We start from the raw sequence: 20803 nt of genomic DNA, 5'->3' as shown, positions 1-20803 counted from the left end.
ACACTGCTACTCCTGGCCAATTTATTTTTTTGTATTTTATTTTATTTTATTTTAATTTATTTATTTATTTATTTATTTATTTATTTATTTATTTATTTATTTATTTTGACGGAGTCTTGCTCTGTCGCCCAGGCTGGAGTGCAGTGGCCGGATCTCAGCTCACTGCCAGCTCCACCTCCCGGGTTTACGCCATTCTCCTGCCTCAGCCTCCTGAGTAGCTGGGACTACAGGCGCCCGCCACCTCTCCCGGCTAGTTTTTTGTATTTTTTAGTAGAGACGGGGTTTCACCGGGTTAGCCAGGATGGTCTCAATCTCCTGACCTTGTGATCCACCCATCTCGGCCTCCCAAAGTGCTGGGATTACAGGCTTGAGCCACCGCGCCTGCCCCATATCTTTATTTTTTAGAGATGTTACCCAGGCTGGTCTCAAACTCTTGGGCTCAAGTGGTCCTCCCACCTCATCCTCCCAAAGTGCTGGGATTACAGGCATGAGCCACTGCACCCGGCTATCCATACCTCCCTGAGGAATATACCTGTGAAACTGTGTCCCAAAGAGTTAAAGAAACCAATGACTAACAGAAATTCCTGAGTTTGCAGGATGGCAGATCAGAAAAGAAACAATGTGCTGAAATGCCAAAACTCCCTCTGCTTGAGATAAAAGAACTGGCTGAAATTAGTTGGAACCAATAGGGCAACTGGGCTCTTGCACAGAAAGAGCTTTCTGGTGTCACAAATTTCCACCACGTTACATTCTAAATCCCCCTGAATTGCACGTGACTCATGAAGAGGCATGAAGAAATAATTGTGCATGCCTGAGGACTTTCCAGACCTCCCCTTTTCTTCTACCAGTTACTTATTAATCTCAGAATCCACCCCCAAAAATTTTTCTAATAAAAACATTACCTTAAAGCCAGCCCAAGGAGACTTGAGACAGCCCAGGGAGACCTAAAGTCACCACAAGGAGATTTCAGCTGGACTCTTCTATCTCCCTGTTGGCCTACTTGCAGTATAAAGCTTTTCTTTTCTCAAAAACCTGGTGTCACAGTATTGGTTTCTAGAACAGTGGGCAGTGAGTGCTTTTAGTCTTTGGTCAGTAACACCTGGATTTGATTTAGATAATACTTTGGACCTGAAGTCTTAATTAGTTGAACCTTTGGGGGAATCTTAGGAAGACACTAATGTATTTTACCTGTGGGAAGAATCTACATAATTTGTGGCCATTGGGCAAACTACTGTGGATTAAAGGTGCCTGACAATTCTTTGCCCCTCCTCCCATCAAGAGATAGAGTCGGTCAGACGAAATGGCTCATGCTGGTAATCTCAGCACTTTGGGAGGCCAAAGCAGGAGGACTGCGTGAGCTCAGTTCGAGACTAGTCTGAGCAATGTCGCAACACCGCATCTCCACTAAAAATTTAAAAATTAGCTTGACATGGAGGTGCATCCCTGTAGTCTCAGCTACTCGGGAGGCTGAGGCAGGAGAATCACTTGAGCTCAGGAGTTTGAGGTTACAGTGAGCTATGATCACACCACTGCACTATGGGCTGGTTGACAAAGGAAGATCTCATCTTTAAAAAAAAAGAAAAAACAAGAGGCATAGCCAGTTTTACTCCCCTTGAATCTGGACTGCCCTATAAACTTGTTTTAAGCAAAAGAATGCCCTAGAAGTGATGCTAAGGCTGGGCTTTAAGGGATCTGCATTTTCTGTGTTTTTGACATGCTCCTTTTTGGAATGCTTCCTCTAGTTTGGGAGGAAACCCAAGCAACCACATGGAGAGTCCTTTGTGGAGAGGTCCAAGTGGAGAATGAAAGCCCCATGACCCAACCCATTCTGAGCTTCCAGCCCCCAGCCAGCACCAACTGCCATGCACATGAGTGAAACCATTTTGGAACTTCCAACTGTACCAGTGCCTCAGCTGACACCATGTGAACCAAAGCTGCCCAGTCAACTGCAAAACTGCAAGAAAGTGTTGTTTTATAACACTAAGTTTTGGGGTAGGTGTTACACTGCAATAGATGACTGAAATAACTGTCTACTATGTGCCAGGCACTATTTGATGCCCTTCTGATCCATGAAGGTAAAAACAGAAATGTAACCTGACAGGTGCAGAAGGCACCAGGGGAGGGCAGAGGAAGGCCAGCTGCAGGGAGAAGCAGGGAGCTGGTGATTCTGGGCAGATGAGCACATGGATGGGCCAAGAGCCAAGTCCCCTTGCCAGCTTCTGGCCAATCAGCACTGCAACTTCCTCCTCCATTTGTCTCACTGGATGGGATTAATTTTTCACCTGACAAAGTCGAGAGTGGAAAAAGAGCTGGAGACAGTGGGGAGGAAGGTTGCCTGGGTCTGTCTCACCAGCACCAGTTCATGTCTGGACTGCTAGACAATGTTGTCCCAAAGGTTTCCGGGCCATCTATATTATTTGTAATTTACTGATTCTAGTTGCCTGTGGATCAGGGGCTGCTGAGACTAGTGCTCAGGCCTTAGTGGACTCTGCAAGTTCCTGAGGGATAGGCAATCAGCGAGTGTTGCTCCTTTTCCTCGATTTCTGGCCACACAGTGTCCTGGGACAGGTCTGTGATTCCTAATACCCACCGCAGTCCTATCTCCTGGCCATCATCTATACCAGTGGAAGACATCCCCATTTCCCCCTCCGCTTAATTTTCAGTTGTGGAACTAATCTGACCCACCCTCACTCATGGGCCAGGCCGACTTTACCTAAACACAGGGTGCTGGCGTCAGCTTCACCTTTACCAACTCCTTGGAGGACTCCACTTTATGTTCTAAACTAAGTTAGCAATATTTTTTCCTTTCTCCCCTTCCCACATCAAGATGATCATGGTATTTAAAAAGTATTTTAACAAATATTGGCCAGGTGCGGTGGCTCACAACTGTAATCCCAGCACTTTGGGAGGCTGAGACGGGTGGATCATGAGGTCAGGAGATCGAGACCATCCTGGCTAACATGGTGAAACCCCATCTCTACTAAAAATAAAAAAAATTAGCCGGCATGGTGGCAGGCGCCTGTAGTCCCAGCAACTTGGGAGGCTGAGGCAGGAGAATGGCTTGAACCTGGGAGGCGGAGCTTACAGTAAGCTGAGATCACACCACTGTACTCCAGCCTGGGCGACAGAGTGAGACTCTGCTCAAAAAACAAACAAACAAAAAAACCCAAAAGAATATCGATTCAGTGCCAAGTATGTGCCAGGCTCAGTTTTAGGGGCTGAAGATACAGTAGTGAACAAGAGAGAAATTTCCCGTTCTCATGAAGCTGATCTTCTAATGAGGGAGGCAAGACAACAGAAAATAAATGCATAATGTTGGGTAGTTGATACCCACTCTGAAAAAAATCAAGCAGGTTAAGGCTGGGCGCGGTGGCTCACACCTGTAATCCCAGCACTTTGGGAGGCCGAGGCGGGCAGATCACCTGAGGTCAGGAGTTCGAGACCAGCCTGGCCAACATGATGAAACCCCGTCTCTACTAAAAATACAAAAGATTAGCCCGGCATGATGGCAGGCACCTGTAACCCCAGCTACTCGGGAGGCTGAGGCAGGAGAACTGCTTGAATCCGGGAGGCGGAGGTTGCAGTGAGCCAAGATTGCACCATTGCACTCTAGCCTGAGGGACAAGAGCAAGACTTCGTCTCAAAACAAACAAAAAAAACAAGACAAGCAGGTTAAGCAGATTCAGGCAGGAGGCCGTTCTGCATAAGGTAGTCCGAGAAGGTCTCTGTCATAGGTGACATTTAAGAGACCTGAATTGAATGAAATATTGGGGACAAGTGTTTCTGGCAAAGTGAACAGCAAGTACAAAGGCCTTGAGGCAGGAAGAAATATGGCAAGTTCAAGGAATAGCTATCAGGCTAGTGTGGCTAAGGCAGGTCCAGCATGGTAGAGTGATAGATGTGGGTGAGGAGGGAGATAGGAACCAGATTGAACAGGGCTTCTATGGATTTGGTTCTGAACAAATGGCATGATCTGATTTATGCTTACAAAGATTTCCTGGATGCTCTGTGGAAAACAGACTAGGGAGGAGGAATGGAGGAGGTGGAAGCAGGGTGACCAATTAGTAGCTGCTATATAATCCAGGGCAAGATGATGGTGGCTTGATCGAGGATGGTTACATCAGAGTTGGTGAATTTTGATGTTTTGAAGGTAGCACAGACAAGGCTGGCTGAGGGCTTGCAAATGGCATTTGAGAGTAAGAGAAGCACATCAAGGACACCTTTTAGATTCTGGGGAACTGAATGAACAAGAGTATCACTCTCTGAAGGAGGTAAGAATGGGAGTGGAGCGAAAGGAGTGTAAGGAGTAGGTTGCTGGGGGCAAGATGTATTGTGTTTGAGATGCCACTAAAATAAGCAGCTGAATTTGGAGGTCAGGGAAGAGATTTGGGCTGGAGACAGATCAGTGATCAGCATATGGATATTATAAATCACTCAGAGGGAGTGTAGACACAAAAGAACATCATGAACTATGGCCGGGGCCTTCAACAACTGAGGAAGAAGTCCAGAGAGGAGACAGAAATGGCCAGTGAAGTGAGGAAGATCAGAAGGATCTGGTGTCCAGGAAGTCGTGAGGAAAGCTGATTGTGTATGATCACAACCAAAGTGTCAACTCATAAGCCTTCATTTTCTCATCTGTGAAATGGACACCGTAACACCACCTACTTCATGGCAGATAGTACTAGCACATAGTAAACTCTCAAAATAAGGTAGCTACTGTTATTCCCTGCTGGTTGGCTGCCAGAGCCCACAGCCTCCCTATCCACATTACTGACAGCACCTCCATGAGTCTTTCTCCGGGGTGAGGAGTCTCTGCTCACTCAGGGTCTGAGGCCTCTGGGTCAAATCGAGGTCAAGTGGCTTCAGTGCTTAAGTCTCTGACCCACACAGCCTCCAGCCCTTACTTGCAAATCAACAAAAGGTAAACCTGTGGAAAAATACGGGTTTTGGAGCCAGAATTCTGCCTCTTGCCAGCTGTGGGCTCTTAGGCAAGTTTCTTAATCTTCCAGGGCCCCACTCTATGACATCGGGAGAACTCCTACTTCATGGGACCGTGTGTGGCCCAGTGTAGACTGTAACGCCGGCTGCTCTCCTGCACGCTGGCCTGGGAGTTAGAGGCTTCTTGCTGCTCTCCTCCTCAGAGTATACAGGACTCCCACCACACATACACCTGGAACCAAGCTGGTCTGGTCTGCGAGCGCCTTATAGCTCAGGTTACCTGATGGGGAGGCAAAGAAGTGGCAACCTGTCCACTTTCTTTGCCGCAGGACCCCTCCTTAAGCAGCGGGGTCCAGCCGGGCTGAGTTAGGGAGTGGGTTTCGAACGTGCCACCCCTCGCCCGACGTCAAAGCCCGTTTCCCGGGTAACCTTTTTCTGCCTCTTTTCCTCGACCACCAAGGCCCACTGGCCGGAACGCCGCCGCGGCCCCAACCACCCCAGACAACCACCCGCCAGCTGTCCTCTCCGTTCTCTCCGCCGCCGCGCTGCAGGCCCAGGCTCGCACCCGAGTCCCTTCACACCCCAGGAAGTGGCGCGGCCTGTTGAGGGCAGCGTGGAGGAGGAAGAGGAGGCGCGGCTCAACGCTACCGAAGCTCCGCCGCAAAGGCTCAGGAGGAAGAGGGCGGTGCGCGGCCAAACGTCGAAGCTCGAGTCCGACTCCGGGTACCCCGCGAGGCCGCCCCGCCCGCTGCCACCCTCCCGAGGCCCAGCCCAGCGCGCCCGTCCCGCCACGGGCTGCCCCGCCTTCCCGCCCTCGTCCCGAAAACCCCGCGCCCGGCCCCGCCCCCGCCGGGGCCCCGCCCGGCCCCCCCCCCCCCCGCGCCCCGCCCCTCCCCGCCCCGCCCCGCCCGCGCCTCGGGCGCCCTCTCGCAGCTCCCAGGTCGGGCCGGCCGGAGGAGTCTCAGCTCTCAGCGGCTCGCACCCTGGCGCCGCGCTTGCCAGCCCTCCCTCCAGGCCCTCCCCCGGTCGCCGCTGTGGGGCAGCGCCTGGCAGGCGGCCCGCGGGCGGGTCGCCTCCCCTCCTGTAGCCCACACTCTTCTTAAAGCGGCGGCGGGAAGATGAGGTTTCGGGAGCCGCTCCTGGGCGGCAGCGCCGCGATGCCTGGCGCGTCGCTGCAGCGGGCCTGCCGCTTGCTCGTGGCCGTCTGCGCTCTGCACCTTGGCGTCACCCTCGTTTACTACCTGGCTGGCCGCGACCTGAGCCGCCTGCCCCAGCTGGTCGGAGTCTCCACATCGCTGCAGGGCGGCTCGAACGGTGCCGCCGCCATCGGGCAACCCTCCGGGGAACTCGGGACCGGAGGGGCCCGGCCGCTGCCTCCTCTACGCGCCTCCTCCCAGCCGCGCCCGGCTGGCGACTCCAGCCCAGTCGCGGCTTCTGGCCCCGGCCCCGCGAGCAACTTGACCTCGGTCCCAGTGCCCCAGACCACCTCGCTGCCGCTGCCCGCCTGCCCTGAGGAGTCCCCGCTGCTCGGTAAGGACTCGGGTCGGCGCCAGTCCGAGGATTGGGACTCCCCTGGATTTCCCCGACAGGATCCCCCAGACATTCCCTCAGGCTGGCTCTTCTACGACAGCCAGCCTCCCTGTTCTGGATTAGAGTTTTAAATCCCAGAGGCTCGGGACTGGATGGGAGAGAAGGGTTGGGAAGTGGGTCCCTGGGGAGTCATGTAGGCGGCTTGGGGCCGGGACCGCCCAGGGAAGTCCCGAGGCCCCTCTAGCCCCAGAACCAGAGAAGGCCTTGGAGACTTCCCTGCTCTGACCCGAAGCTCAGGAAGTTTTGGAGTTTGGATCTGCTTAGGGCTTGGAGCAGCCTTGCACTAAAAACTCTGTTAGGGACCTCGAGTAATCCACTCCCTCTTGGGGACTGACGTGAGGCTCCTGGTGGGGAAGGAGACTGACCTCTCTGTTCACGTGTCTTGCCATAGAGCCACACTCCTGAGAGTGGCGTTTTCTCCTGATCGTTTGTGCCAAGTGACTTCTCTGTGAACCCAAGGTTTCTCTTCTGGGATAATAAATGGTCACCCTTTCAAGGGGTTGTTTTGGAAGATTATGTGAACAATGTAAATAAGGGCTTAATTAATGAGAGTAAGCCCTCAGTAAATTGTCACTGTGTGTTCATTTCTTCCTCTGTGGATCGTCACCGAGAGCCCTTCCCTCTAGCCTCCTCCCGGTATGGGTACCCAAAACCTAGGTGAGCAGGAATCTCTCCCAAGGGCAGAGAGCTTGTGTGCTCCGGGGGCTAGAGGGCTAAAATATAACCAGTCAACACCACGTTGCCCATTTCTGGTACTTCGGGCAGCAGCCTGAGTCTCAATTATCTTGCCCAGATGATCTGAACTCTGACCTCTAGCCTCTGTTTCAGCTTAGGCAGATAGCTTGAGTAGGTGGGTTTGCATTCCTCATAGCAGGAGGCTGAGCCTAGTCCGGACTTCTCTTTGACCTGTAACCTACAGGCCCACAGGCCCAAGGCAACCACAGGTTGCTTCCAGGGTTACCACACAGGTCCTCTCTCATTTCTAATGCCAAGTTTTAGAGAATTGTTGTGAGTGAGGGGCCCTGGCAGGCAGGATGACATCCTGTCGACAGGAGTTTTCTGTCACTTTCCCACAGAGCCCTGGCCACTACATACTCTTGCTCAATTTCGCGAATAATTGCGTCAATGTGTTCATATCAAGTTTGGGAAGGACATCTTGGAATCGGTCAGACATGAACTGTGGTAATGATGGGGGCGTGTTTTTTTAAGCAGATAATTAAATTCCTTTGCATTTGATGATGATTCTGGGAAGCAGACTAGTCCCATAAAATGAAATGGACTCTGCCCTGCTGCTAAGTGTCTGACTTGAGTCATGCTATCGAGTTTCTCAAAATCTCTTCCTCATGTGTAAAATGTGATTGTCAATGATTACCTTACAGGGTTATTTTTAAGACTAAATGAGATTGTGTACATTAAATACAGGCACTCAGGCCGGGCACAGTGGCTGACGCCTGTAATCCTAGCACTTTGGGAGGCTGAGGGGCGTGGATCCCTTGAGGTTAGGAGTTCAAGACCAGCCTGGCCAATATGGTGAAACACCATCTCTACAAAAATACAAAAATGTTAGCTGGAGGTAGTGGCGCACGCCTGTAGTCCCAGCTACTCAGGAGGCCGAGGCAGGAGAATTGCTTGAACCTGGGAGGCAGAGGTGCAGTGAGTCAAGATGGTGCGTACACTCCAGCCTGGGCGACAAAGCAAGACTCTGTCTCAAAAAAAAGTACGGGCACTCAATACACCACATAATAATAATATAGTAATAATATTTGCTTAGGACTTTTATAAAGTTCCATTTTTTCAGACTTCCACGGAAATGGCTCTGAAGAGCAGAGTGAAGTGGGAGAGAGACTGAGTCTCCAGGCCAGAAAAAGGCCAGGTTTTTTGCTTTTGTTTTTGGTTGTTGCCTGGATATTGCACAGAAAGAAAAAATAATTAGCAAATTAAAGAAAAGTACTGCAAAGTTGATTAGATTGGTATTTGAGTATCACATTTTCCTCTCAGAAGCATAAGAGACAAGGTGGTGACCATAGCTCTGCTTAGTTTTGTTTTGTAATGATGTTGCTAGTGATCGGCTTGTCACCAGTTACTGGTGTTTCTAAATGGACTATATTTGCCTAGTTGAAAGGACCTCCTGAGAGAGAACATTCTGGAGGACGAGGAGAGAGTGCCTTCTCTAGTTTGCCTGCTTTCGTGTGACATGCAAGGGACCATGACGTTTAGGCTGCTGCTGAGGCAGCCCCAGAAATGGGGGTCGAGAGGTCTTCTCTTCATTTTAATAGGGCCTGTAGGTTTGGATGGTTAGGTACAGTTCTCAGAGTGGAGGTTCCTGGCTATGAGGCCTTTAGAAAGCTGAAAGTCTCCTTGGGAGTGTGTTGGTGGGGGAAGTTGAGCCCATCCGTTCATGGGCAGGTGTTAGCCAAAGCCTTTGCGGGTGGTTTTGAGGTTGGTGGGAGAAAGCATCCGTGGGGTTTAGAGTTGTGGCCTTTTCACTACTTGCAGTTCCTTTCCCCGACTTGGCTTTACTTTCTGGTGTCCAGGAGTCTGGGCCAGATGCTGAGATTCCTCTCGGCTGACAGGTGTGGGTTATGGGCAGGCCCTACCCTGGAGGACATAAGGCACCGGATTGGACTGCTGATGGGTTGCTGTTGGAGCTATCAAGGACTTGGAATAGTCTTCAGATAGACTTGGGTTAGTGTGACCTGGGGCAGGCTGCAGGTTTGGAGCCATAGTATCCCCCGCCCTCACACCGGGCACCCTCCTGTGGGCTAATGTGAGGCTTGTAGGAGTGAGTGATGCAGTGGGAAGGTGGGCCTTTCCTGAGGATTCTGCAGCTTTCTCCAGGGAATTCTCCCAGGCAGTTTAGGCCTGCAGGTGCTATGCTATCCTTCTTTCCTTACACTGTCTCAGGTCCTCAGGGGGGCCATGCAGCATCTACTTATAACCCTGCAGCAAGGCCCTCTTTTCTGGCCACCTGGGTGTTTGCCTACTGAGATAGGAGGAACAGTGGCCTTGGGTTTCTTCCGCCGTCATGTTTATCTCTACTCAGATTGGGCAGCAGCTCAATGGGACTTGACCAGCTGTGGCATGGCCAGTCCGGAGATGAGTAGGGTGATGCGGGAGGTGGGCAGTACCTGAGGCTGAACTAGTGAGAGAGGCATGGTTGGCCTGGAGGCTCAGCTGGGGCCTGGGATGGATGGTACAGTCCCCTGAGGGGGGCAGGGGAGTGAGTGTTAGACTGCTTAAGCCTCAGAGGCCGCTCTTGCCCACCTATGCTTTGAGGAGATCCTCTTCATTTGTTCAAAAGGGAAGACTCTGATCTAGAGATGGGCACTTGGGCCCACAAACAGCAGCTACAGGTAGCCAGGGCACCCGAGGAGCACTTGCCCATGAGCCAGTTTCCCTGGTTTTTTGGGGGCTGTCGCTGAGCCTCTGCCAGGGTTTGTGCCCTAGCTGGTCTTTGCTGGGCTCTAAGGTGTTTCTCTACCAGCACATTTCCACCTCCCTCATATGCACACATGTGGACACAAGCAGGCTGCCCAGGACGGAGTGTACTTTGAGGCTTGGGAAAGGACTCTGTCTCGCCCCTTTGGGGATGAGCCTTGGAACCTCATCACCTTCCGGCTTAGGGTGGAGCTTCTTCCTGGGGGTTGAAGCTTTAGGCTCAGATAACTAGTCTTGTAAGCCAGTTTTGTCCTATTGTTTTTTTCGTGGAAAATAATGTATTGACAAACACACAGACATTCCTTGTCTAACAGTCTGAGATTGAGAAATACCCTCCATGACTATCTGGTTTGCTTTCATGGTAAAACTTGGTCGCTTTCTTAGACACAGCCTATGGTGATAAAAGTGATCCCTGGCTGCTATAATTCATTCCAGACTTCGATTAAACACAAGGAACCTCCTCCACCTGCAGTGGAGCCTCTGATGGCCCAAGTGGAAACTCCTTGGGGAATGGGGAACAAGAGCCAAATGTGGGATTGGTCTCAAACTGCAGCTTCTTAGAACTGTAACATCCCACGATGGGATCCTCTAGTGCTCTTCCTGGAGGTTACTATTCAGTAGTTGGCTAGTGCACAGGTTCAGAGGTGACCTGATATGCCCTAGAGTTTCAGAGGAAGATCCCCTGCAAGATGTGTCTCTGGGTCCATCTGAAGGTCTTGTATGGTGGTTTTGTATGGATGTTCGTGATGGCTAAGGCATCTGATAACTTCATTCCTTCAGTTCCAGCAATGTTTCTGTATTATGCTGGGCACTAGAGCTACAAAGAAGAAAACAAAATGCCTCCTCTTCAGAAACTCTTAATTTAGGCAGGGGAGGCATAATTAAACAGTGCTGACGTCATCTAAGGGAACCAAAGTGTGTGTTTATCCCTTTCCCTATCACTCCCCTCCCTCCTTCATTTCTTCCTTTCTTCTTTCAGAAACTACAAGTTCATATCAAAATTCTCCAGCCCTGGTTTTATTGGGTTTTGTGAAAATTTTCCTCTAATTTCTGAAGCTATGCATTAGCTCTGCTGGGTAATCTTTAACTTGCTGCTTTATAATGATTATAATGAGATATCACTGGGTATTATGGTCTTTGGGTAGCAGCAGGGTAGGGATTTCGAGGCTGGGACTAAGTTAATTTATGGGTTGGGAATGATGGGGCAGTTAATGGCAAGGCAGTCTGAGCCTTCCACAGATTCCACCCTAGGGACCATCCAGACTTAGGGAACAGGGCCGGCAGGCTCATCCCCTTTGCATTCAGCTGGGCTATGGGTGTGTGTTTGTGAAAGAGGTTATTCAATAGTTATACTGCTGATTTCCCCGCTATCTGTTTACCCAGTGCCTCCTGTACCTTGTTTCTTACTTTTTGTTCTCTGCTCTTACTGTGAAGAAGCAGAGACTGGAATTCTGCTTGAACCCACATCCACCTGGAAATTCCAGTTTTTCTTATCCAGTGGAGCAGCAATCCAGTTGTCTTAGGACAAATGGTCTGCCCTTGAAGCTTAAATCCTTTGAGGGCCTGGCACGGTGACAATTTTACATTTGGCTTTGGTATAGACTGGTATGGTCCCTGGGCAGTGAGGTCACTGTAAGGCCAACCAGCCAGAGCCTGGCTCCTAGGGGAATTAGCAAGGCATGGGATTAAGACTCACAGGGTCCACTCCTGTCCCTAAACTTGGTGAGGGTTCCTGGGAGCCAGACTGTGACTGAGACTGTAGAGACCCTGAGTTGTAGGGGTCTCTGTGTTGATCTGGGCCATTGCAGGGTGAGGTGAGGCGGTCACTAGCTCAAGGAGTGATCTCAGGATATTGTTCTGTAAGTCAGAGACCTCCAGGTTGGAGAGTGGGGCTTGGGGATTGGGGGACAGGGTTCAGTGAGGAGCTGGTTCTGGGTGAATGTGGCCTAAAGGGATTTGTCCTTAGAAGACAGAGGGGTGAGTCACACACTCAGTGTTTCAGGTTCCACTTTGCAGCTCGACCTCAGCCAGCCCCTTCCCTACACAAATGAAGGCTAGGGGCTATATAATTGGCTGTTGCTGAATTCTTTGGCAGTGATTTTAAAGTCTGGTCTGGGTGTGTTATGTAACTGCTTCTCTATCCACTCCCCCCACCTGCTGCTTCTCCAGAGCCCCTCACAAAGCCCCGGGCGGGGGGGGGGGGGGGGGGGGGGGGGGGGGGGGGGGGGAGGGGAGGGAGGGGGGAGAGAGAAAGAGGGAGAGAGAAGAGAGGAGAGAGGAGAGAGAGAGAACAACTTGCCTCGCAGGGATGTTGGGGATAGGGGTATGGGTCTTTGCTTTTGCCTTTTGAGGGGGGATAATCTCTTCCTTCATTTTAAAAGTAAAAAGTAATGCAGGCTCATTGAAAATAATTTGAAAAGTTGAAAGAGATATAAAAGCACACCCAAATTCCTGTCACCCAAAAGAAACATACTGGCATATTTCCTACTAGTGTTTTTCATGTTTAAGAATATAGCTAATATCTTTTTTCTTTCTTTTTTTTTTTTTCTTTTTGAGACAGGGTTTTTGCTCTGTCACCCAGGCTGGAGTGCAGTGATGCAGTGATCACAGCTCACTGCAGCCGAGCTCAACCTCTCGGGCTAAGCGATTCTCCCACTTCAGTCTCCCTAGTTGCTGGGACCACAGGTGCATACCACCATGCCTGACTAATTTTTGTATTTTTTTGTAGAGATGGGGTTTTGCCATGTTGCCTAGGCTGGTCTGAAACTCCTGAGCTCAAGTGATTCACCTGCCTTGGCCTCCCAAAGCACTGGGATTATAGGTGTCAGTCACCACATCTAGTGTTATAGCTGTTTTCTTTATAGATGGACAGATAGATTGAAATAGATTCATGTAGATAACCTGGTGTTCAGCATTTTTCACTTAAGATTCTGTCACAGACTTGACCCTATACCTTTAAAAATCACAAAGGCAGTATCATATTCTGTTACCTGAATATGGCATAACTTAAAAAAAAAAATCATTCAACTGTTGCTGAACACACACATATATAGTTTTTGTTTTTTCTTAGTGATGTAGTGATGATGCTTGTGCAGAAAGCTTTATGTACTTTTTGGATTCTGTAGGAGAGCTTTCTAAAAAAGGAAAAAAAGTGTTGAAGTTTTTTGAGAAGGGCTAGGTTTTCAAGCCAGTCTTACAAAAGGATAGACTCACTGGAAATTCCAGATTTGCTTAGTGCTGGCAGATGAGTATCGCTTATTGCTGAATGATGTGTCTAGAATCCTGATTAAAAAAGAAACTAGGTCCAGGAAGTGCCTGGGGGCAGGGGCAAAGGGCCAGGCTACAGGATAGGCTCTTAGGATCTGGCTTAGCAGAAATCTGCTGTGAACAGAATCGGTGGGGGTGATGCTTTCTCAGTAACTTCTCTATTTGTTTCCTTAGCAGCCAAGTCCCTGTGCTGGACTTCTGTGGACGACTGTGGCTCTGGGGCTGTGGTGGTGGGTGAACAACAGCTAGCTAAACCAGTGCTATTGACATCATTGAGATGTGACACACAGGAAGGTGGGAGCAAGCTTGCAAATCAGATTCTGAAACATACAGCACAGCTCTCCCACCTCCAGGTGGTCCTGAGATCTAGGGAGGGACCATAGTGAGAAACTTCAGGTTTCTAGGAATTCTCTTAGGGAGAAGCTCTCTTAGGGAGAGGCAGAGCCTGAATCTCAGTTGGGGCCTGTTCAGGTGGGTTCCATCAATAAAGCCCCAGGCCAATGTGCCAGGCTATTCCCAAGGAGTATACTTTGAAGTTACTCCCTTTAGAATGTCCTCACTGGAGCTAAATTCTCTCTGAGGAGCAGTTTTGTCTGCCGAGGTCATTTGGCACAGAGCCTGGAGTAGAAGGGCGAGGTTGCACTGAGGGAAGGGGCAGGATTATGTCAGCAGCGTGACGGATATGGTATGAGGTCAGGCTCCTTCCTGCCCCACCACGGGGGCCTAGAGGTTATGGGGAGGGTCTGTGGCAGGAGAGTCAATCATTGCTTGGCCCCATGACAGGATATATTCTAAAAATGCCTTAAGTTTTTTTCTTTCAAAGTTTCTTCCTGTTTTGCATAATGGCCTTTGCCTTTGCCATCCTGAAACCGCAGAGCTGTCATTGGTGTTGCAGGACACTGCCAGCTTGAAAAAAATCAACTACAACAACACCAAAAAAAAACAGGAAAGGATGTGGAGTTAAGGGCGCGTCCTAGGGAAGCTGGTATTTGTGTTACGGGAGTGTGGGGACGTGGCATTGAGGTGTTGGGCAGCGCCTGACATTTAGAGGAGTACTCTGGGCAGAGTCCCTGCCTGCCCAAGAATAGGTAGAATTGAGTCTTCACACTAAAGTCAGGAGAGACCCCCCAGGAAGAGAATGAATAGGGACTCATTTCCTCATTCAGCAAACTTTTATTGGTAACTACGCTATATAAAGTGCGAGAGATAGACATGAACAAGAGAGGCCCCCACTCTTGGGCAGTCCCTTAGTAGTAGTAGACAGACTCTGGCAATATGGTGTGGTCAGAGGGAGCAAGCCTGGGTGCTTTGAGGGTACTGAGGAGGTACAGGGAACCAAATGGGTGGTCTGGGCCAGGGCCAGAGTCAGAATGAAGGACTTCTCTTCCAGGCACTGATTTTAGCATCTCTGTCTCTCAGTATGTTTGAACAGTCTCCCGTATTGGAAGAGCAGGGGTTTACTGCTAAAAGAAACCTGTGATTTCCTCTCGTTGCTGTCATATGGGAAGAACACTGTAGCTGAAATTCCAAAAGTTGCATACCGTTACCAGCAGGACAGGAGAGGAAAGGAAGTGGAGGCAGAGTGAGCTGAAGATGGTGAAAGAAAGAGAAGGTGCAGTTGGGACTGTTCTGGACAGAGGAAGTCTGAGGGTAGCTGGACTGAGGGATCATAGGGAGGCAGTTGAAAGGGAAGAGAGCCGCAGAGAGGAATTTCGTGGTCTGCAGAGGGTAGGAGCAAGCCTTGAAGGCTGCTGGAGTGAGGATTCCGAGCTCTAGTCTTCATTCTTTTTCTAATTCATTACATCATTTTAGGCAAATCCTAACTCCTTTGGTCTCTGTTGTCTTTCTGAAATTTGAGTGGGCTGGACCTGCTGGTCTTTAGCCTCTGTCTTTCTCTATCTCCTAGATTCCAGTTTGGCAAATGGGGGGAAAACCTGGTTATATCTGCAACGTGAAAGGCCTCTGAAATTCCTTTTGAAGCCCACTACCCATGAGGCTTCTGCTAAGGATTTCGTTTCTGTCTAAGCAGACATAAAAATTTTAGCAGGTGGATGACCCATAGAAATGGCACAAGGAATGTTTCTTTCTATCATGCTATGGTATTTAAGAAACTTGTTATCCTCTCTGTGCCTCAGTGTTCTCACTTGTAAAATGGCGATAACAGTATCCACCTCATAGATATTGTGAAATGAAGGTAGTAGCCACGAAAGGGCTTAAAACAGTGCCTAACACAGAATAAGTTGTGAATATATGTTATTTATTATTGGTAGTATAATACTTATTTGTGAAGATTTTGGCTTTTGCTTTATAGGATCTTTTTTTTTTTCAGTTGAAAATACAATGTTACCATGTTAAATGTTAAAAAAAATTTCTACTTACCATTGTAACAGAACATGCTCCCATTCCTGTAACAGAACTTGCTATTACTTTTCAAATGCATACATATTCCAATGCATATATTCCAATGCAGTTGTAGAGTGAAACTGTTTGCATGCAGCCATTTTTATCCAACATTATCTTATAAAATGTTATGTTCTTAATTATCCTAATTATCTTTTGTTACTGTCTAGTATCCTTATAGATATTCCATTAGTATACACTATTCCAGGTTTCACTATTGTAGCTAATCTAGAGAGGAACATTTTTGTAGTGCGTAGCTCTTTGCTTCAGTTGAATTACTTTCCTGGGATACTAGGCCAGAGGATACGGTCATCTTAACGATACCGATTCACATTGCCGCATTGCTTTCCAAGAGGTTTGGAATCATTCACAGGTTCTAAATTGGAAATTTCCTGGCTTTTGAAGTATGTAGATTCTAAGGGCGAGTTGGATCTAGCTGGAGCCTCACACTGACACTTCCAGCCTGTGTGTGTGTGTGTGTGTATAGTTCCCTATGCTGGATACCATGTGGCCTTTCTGGACATTAGAGTTTTCCTGTAAGTGATTGCCTCAGGGCAGTTCCTGTTGAATTCACTCTGTGTCCACAAAAGGAGCCTTACTGTGGCTCTTTCAACACCCCACCTGAAAGTAAGAACATTCTTTCCTTCTTCCTTGATACGTGGCACTAAACCTATAGCATGGGGCAGGCTCTGGCTTTAAAAACCTGACTTAAAAATAATGGTGTTGATCAAAAAGTTTGTGGATCAGTTTTTAGAAACACTGCATGTAGCCGTCCATAGAAACTGTTATATTCTGTTAGGCTAGCCTGTGCGCCTGATCATTTAACTCATGTGCATGAACTTCTGTGTGATAGCCCTGGTGTATGGGATCAAGAAACAGGCCCTAATTAAGAAAGGCTTTTAAATTATGTTGGATAAAAATAAGTTGTTACAATAACCCAAAGTCTGCAAATATGAATTGCCAGTTCTGTCCTTGTAGTCATCTCCCGTGTACCTGCCTCTTTTGTAGACTCTTGTAGATTCAGAAGCCCACTGAATTGCATAAATGATGGAATGATTTTAGAGTTAGTGATTTCAGTGACTAAAAGTTTACAGATCCTGACCAAGCACAGTGGCTCACACCTGTACTCCCAGCATTTTGGGAGGCCAAGGTGGGTGGATCACTTGAGGCAAGGAGTTCGAGACCAGCCTGGCCAATATGGTGAAACCTTGTCTCTACTAAAAATACAAAAATTAGCCAGGTGTGGTAGCACACACCTGTAATCCCAGCTACTCGGGATTGAGGTGGAAGAATGGCTTGAAGCTGGGAGGTGGAGGTTGCAGTGAGCCGAGATCAGGCCACTGCACTCTAGCCTGGTGACACAGTGAGACTCTGTCTCCGCCACCACCACCCCCCAGCCCCCGCCCCGGCTGCCCCCTTAAAAAAAGAAGTTTACAGACCCAGCAGATGGGGCATATTCAACTTGTGACAGCCACCCCCTTCACCTTATAGCTATGTCATACATCATCTCCTTTGACTGCATTCTGCAGCAGTCAGTTGTGACTTAATATGGCACTCTGGGCCCACTGAATTAGGTCAGAGCTGCTAGTAGTATATTGTTCCTAGAGACCTATAGGGCAAGATTTTCTTACTACTTAAAATGAGGGAGATAATTTCTTACCTCAAGGAGTTGGTAAGAGGAGTGAATGAGATTAGTTATATGGTAATATCAGTACTCTGAATGTCTTTTGATCAGTGCTAACTCATCCTGTTGGGCACAAAAGGCATACAGTCAGCACCCTTAGGCCACATAGTAAAATTTGTCCAAATGCAGGTTTTTCATCTGCCTTGGGGCAGAGTCAAGAGAAAGAAGAAGGAGAGGCGTGAGGCTGTGACCACAACTTGAGGACAGAGTATAGCCCAAAACAAGTACCCCAGACCACAAGGAGAAGGCGGCTATCTTGTTGAATCCACAGCACTGGAAACTTGGAGTGTGTGTTTCCCTGTGTCAGTTACGCTGGGATTTTATGGCTGCTCACATTCTTCCCTTCAGGTGGACATTGTTCATCAGTATCCTGGGCAACAGGCCATCATAAACTACAGACAGCTGAATGATTAGGAAGAGGAGCTGAAGAGGGAGCATTAAATTTTTGATTGAGTCTTAGATGAGAAAATATGTCATTAAAACAAAATGATGGATGTAGGCGGGCTCAGTCTTGTGTGCCTGGTGTGTTGGTAGAAAAACTAAAACACAAGCCTGTAGATAACCTGCTTTATTCTCCCTCCGGGCTGGTGTTGGAATCCAGGATGCCAGACCCTAAAGTTCAGCTCTCTTTCCAACCTACTGAATAATCCGAGAGAAATCATGTCTTCTCTCTGTGCCTCAGTTTGCCCATGTATAAAATGAGATGAAGGATTGACTTGGATGCTCTCCGGAGTCTCTTCCTGCCTGGAGTTCTGACGTAGCCATGTACTCCTGCTCAGCATCGCTAAATGGCTTTGTGGTAGGACCATTGAGTGCTGCCTCCATTAGGGTCAGCTATGTAATGCTGGGGTGGCTGTCAGTGGGCCCTAAGAGCCAGGATTTGTCTTGCTGGAGAAATCCACACCACCTAAACTTAAGACCCAGGGGTGTCTAATCTTTTGGCTTCCCTAGGCCACATTGGAAGAAGAATTGTCTTGGACCACATGTAAAATACACTAGTGATAGCCAATGAGCTTTAAAAAAATTCTCAGTATTTTAAGAGAGTTCACAAGTTTGTGTTGAGCTGCATTCAAAGCGATCCTGGCTGCATGTGGCCCATGGGCCGTGGGTTGGATACACTTGGTTTAGACCTTCCAACAATTCTAATCTCTAAACAGGAAATCAAAAGTCAAGATGAATAGATAAGTTGGTCAGTGTGAAAAAGTAATCGGTGGGAGTCACTGTAGATGCAGGGTTCTAGGCTCCATCAACAACCAGCTACATCACCCTACAAAAGATAATGCTTGTTCAGCACTTATTACATGCCAACCATGGGAAAAATACTTCAGATGCATTGTTTTCATGAACTCTCACAGCAGCTCTTTTTCTTCCTAAATGCCCCGTTAGAACCTCTAGTACAATGTTAAATAGATACGCTGAGAGACAACATACTTGTCTTCTTAGAGGGAAAATATCCAGTCTTTGACTATTAAGAATGATGTTAGCAGTGGGTTTTTCCTAGGTGCCCTTTATCGGGTTGAGGAAGTTCCATTCTATTCCTGGTTTGGTTGAGTTATTTTTATCATGAAAAGATAATGGGTTTTGTCAAATACTTTTCTGTGTCTGTTGAGATGATCGTGTGTTTTGTGTCATTTATTCTTTTGATATGGTATATTATACATTGATTTTTCAGATATTAATCTTGCATACCTGGGATAAATCCCACTTGGTCATGGTGTGTAATTCTTCTTATTTATTGCTGGGTTGAGTTTGCTAGTATTTTGTTGATTTCTATTCGTAACAGATAGTGGTCTGTAGTGCCTGCCTGCCTTCCTTCCTTCCTATCTCTCTCTCTTTTCCTTCCCCTCCCCTCCCCTTCCCTCCCCTTCCCTTTGTTCTCTCATAGTTGTTTATCACTGTCAGAAAAGGTCTGTTAGTTTTCTTTCCTTGTGAGATCTTTGTCTGGTTTTGGTATCAGGGTAATAATACTGCCTCAAAAAATGAGTAGGGAAGTGTTCCTTCCTCTTTTGTATTTTAAGAGAGTTTGTGGTGGGTTTTTATTAATTCTTCTTTAACTATCTGGTAGAGTTCACCAGTAAAGCCATCTGGGCCTGCTCTTTTCTTTATGGGAAACTTTTTGATTCCTAATTCAGTTTCTTGTTACAGGTCTATTAAGACCTTCTGTTTTTTCTTAAGTCAGTTTTGATAGTTTGTGTCTTCCAAGGAGTTTGTCTGCTTCATCTAAGTCATGTAATTTGTTGGCATACATATCATAGTGATTGCTTATGATCCTTTTTATTTCTGTTAAAGTGGGTATAGGGATAGTCCCTTTTTCATTACTGATTATTTTCTTTTTTTCTTAGTCTAGCCAAAAGCTTGTCATTTTTATCGATCTTTTCAAAGGACCAACTTTGAGTTCATTATTTGTTCTCTTTGTTCTAATTTTTCTGCTTCATTAACTTCTCTAATCTTTATTCTATCATTCTACTTGCTTTTGGTTAAGTTTGCTTTTTCTGGTGTCTTAAGGTAGAAGATTAGGTTATTGATTTGAGATTTAAAGATCATGCACTTTAAACATTTTGATAGATACTGTCAGTTTGCCCTCTAGCTTTTTCTCATTAGCAGTGTATAAGAGTGCTTATTCCTCACATTCATACCAGCCTTGGATGTTACTAACCTTTATATATTTGCCAGTATCATTTTCAGACATGGTATCTTGTTTCAATGTGTTTCTCTGATTACTGATGAAGTTAAGCAAGTTTTCATGTGTTTATTGGCTGTCTTTCTTTTTTCCTTCTTTCTTTCAAGATGGGAGTCTTTGCCATGTTGCCCAGGCTGGACTCGAACTCCTGGACTGAAATGATCTTCTCACCTCAGCCTCCTGAGTAGCTGGGACTACAGGCGTGAGCCACCATGCCTGGCTTGGCCATTTGTATTTCTTATGTGAATACATTTTCTTTTTTTTTTGAAACAGAGTCTTACTATGTCGCCCAGTCTAGAGTGCAGTCGTCTGATCTTGGCTCACTGCAACAGCTGCCTCCCAGATTCAAGCGATTCTTACACCTCAGCCTCCCGAGTAGCTGGGACTACAGGTGTGTGCCACTACCTGGCTAATATTTATATTTTTAGTAGAGATGAGGTTTCGCCATGTTGGCCAGGCTGGTTTCAAACTGGCCTCAAGTGATTCACCTGCCTCAGCCTCCCAAAGTATTGGGATTACAGGTGTGAGCCACTGTGCCCAGCTGACTTTTTTTTTTCTTTTTTTTAACCCTTTTTTTGTCCCCCCCTTTTTTTTTTTTTACCCTTTTAACCCATTTTTCTATTAGTTTTAAAAATATGTTTGCAGGAGCTTTTTATATTGTGGATTTTACTTGTTTATTACATCTCATTTGTAAATATGGTCTGTCACTCTTCTTTATTTCTGCTATCTTTAGCTATATAGAAGTTTTTATGTTATGTTATGTTATGTTATGTTATGTTATGTTATGTTATGTTATGTTATGTTAT

The 20803-nt window shown here is 47.4% G+C and overlaps 2 protein-coding genes across 2 annotated transcripts in view; both read left to right on the top strand.

The window, feature by feature from the left end:
- Positions 1-2069: 2069 nt before the first annotated feature.
- LOC111529205 (basic proline-rich protein-like) lies at positions 2070-6025 on the top strand. The gene is made up of 3 exons (XM_023196096.1): positions 2070-2075; positions 5142-5213; positions 5399-6025. The coding sequence occupies exons 1-3, from the start codon at positions 2070-2072 to the stop codon at positions 6023-6025; spliced, it is 705 nt and encodes a 234-aa protein (XP_023051864.1).
- B4GALT1 (beta-1,4-galactosyltransferase 1) overlaps positions 5836-20803 on the top strand; it is a 57423-nt gene continuing 42455 nt past the window's right edge. The window contains exon 1 of the mRNA XM_023196094.1: positions 5836-6468. Coding sequence (XP_023051862.1) covers positions 6057-6468 — 412 coding nt within the window. The 5' untranslated portion in view covers positions 5836-6056. The remainder of the gene's footprint in view (positions 6469-20803) is intronic.

The sequence above is a fragment of the Piliocolobus tephrosceles genome, chromosome 14, assembly GCF_002776525.5.
Source record: "Piliocolobus tephrosceles isolate RC106 chromosome 14, ASM277652v3, whole genome shotgun sequence".
NCBI lineage: Eukaryota > Metazoa > Chordata > Mammalia > Primates > Cercopithecidae > Piliocolobus > Piliocolobus tephrosceles.
Note: the sequence above shows the minus strand (reverse complement) of the source record. Positions and strands in the feature narration are given on the sequence as shown.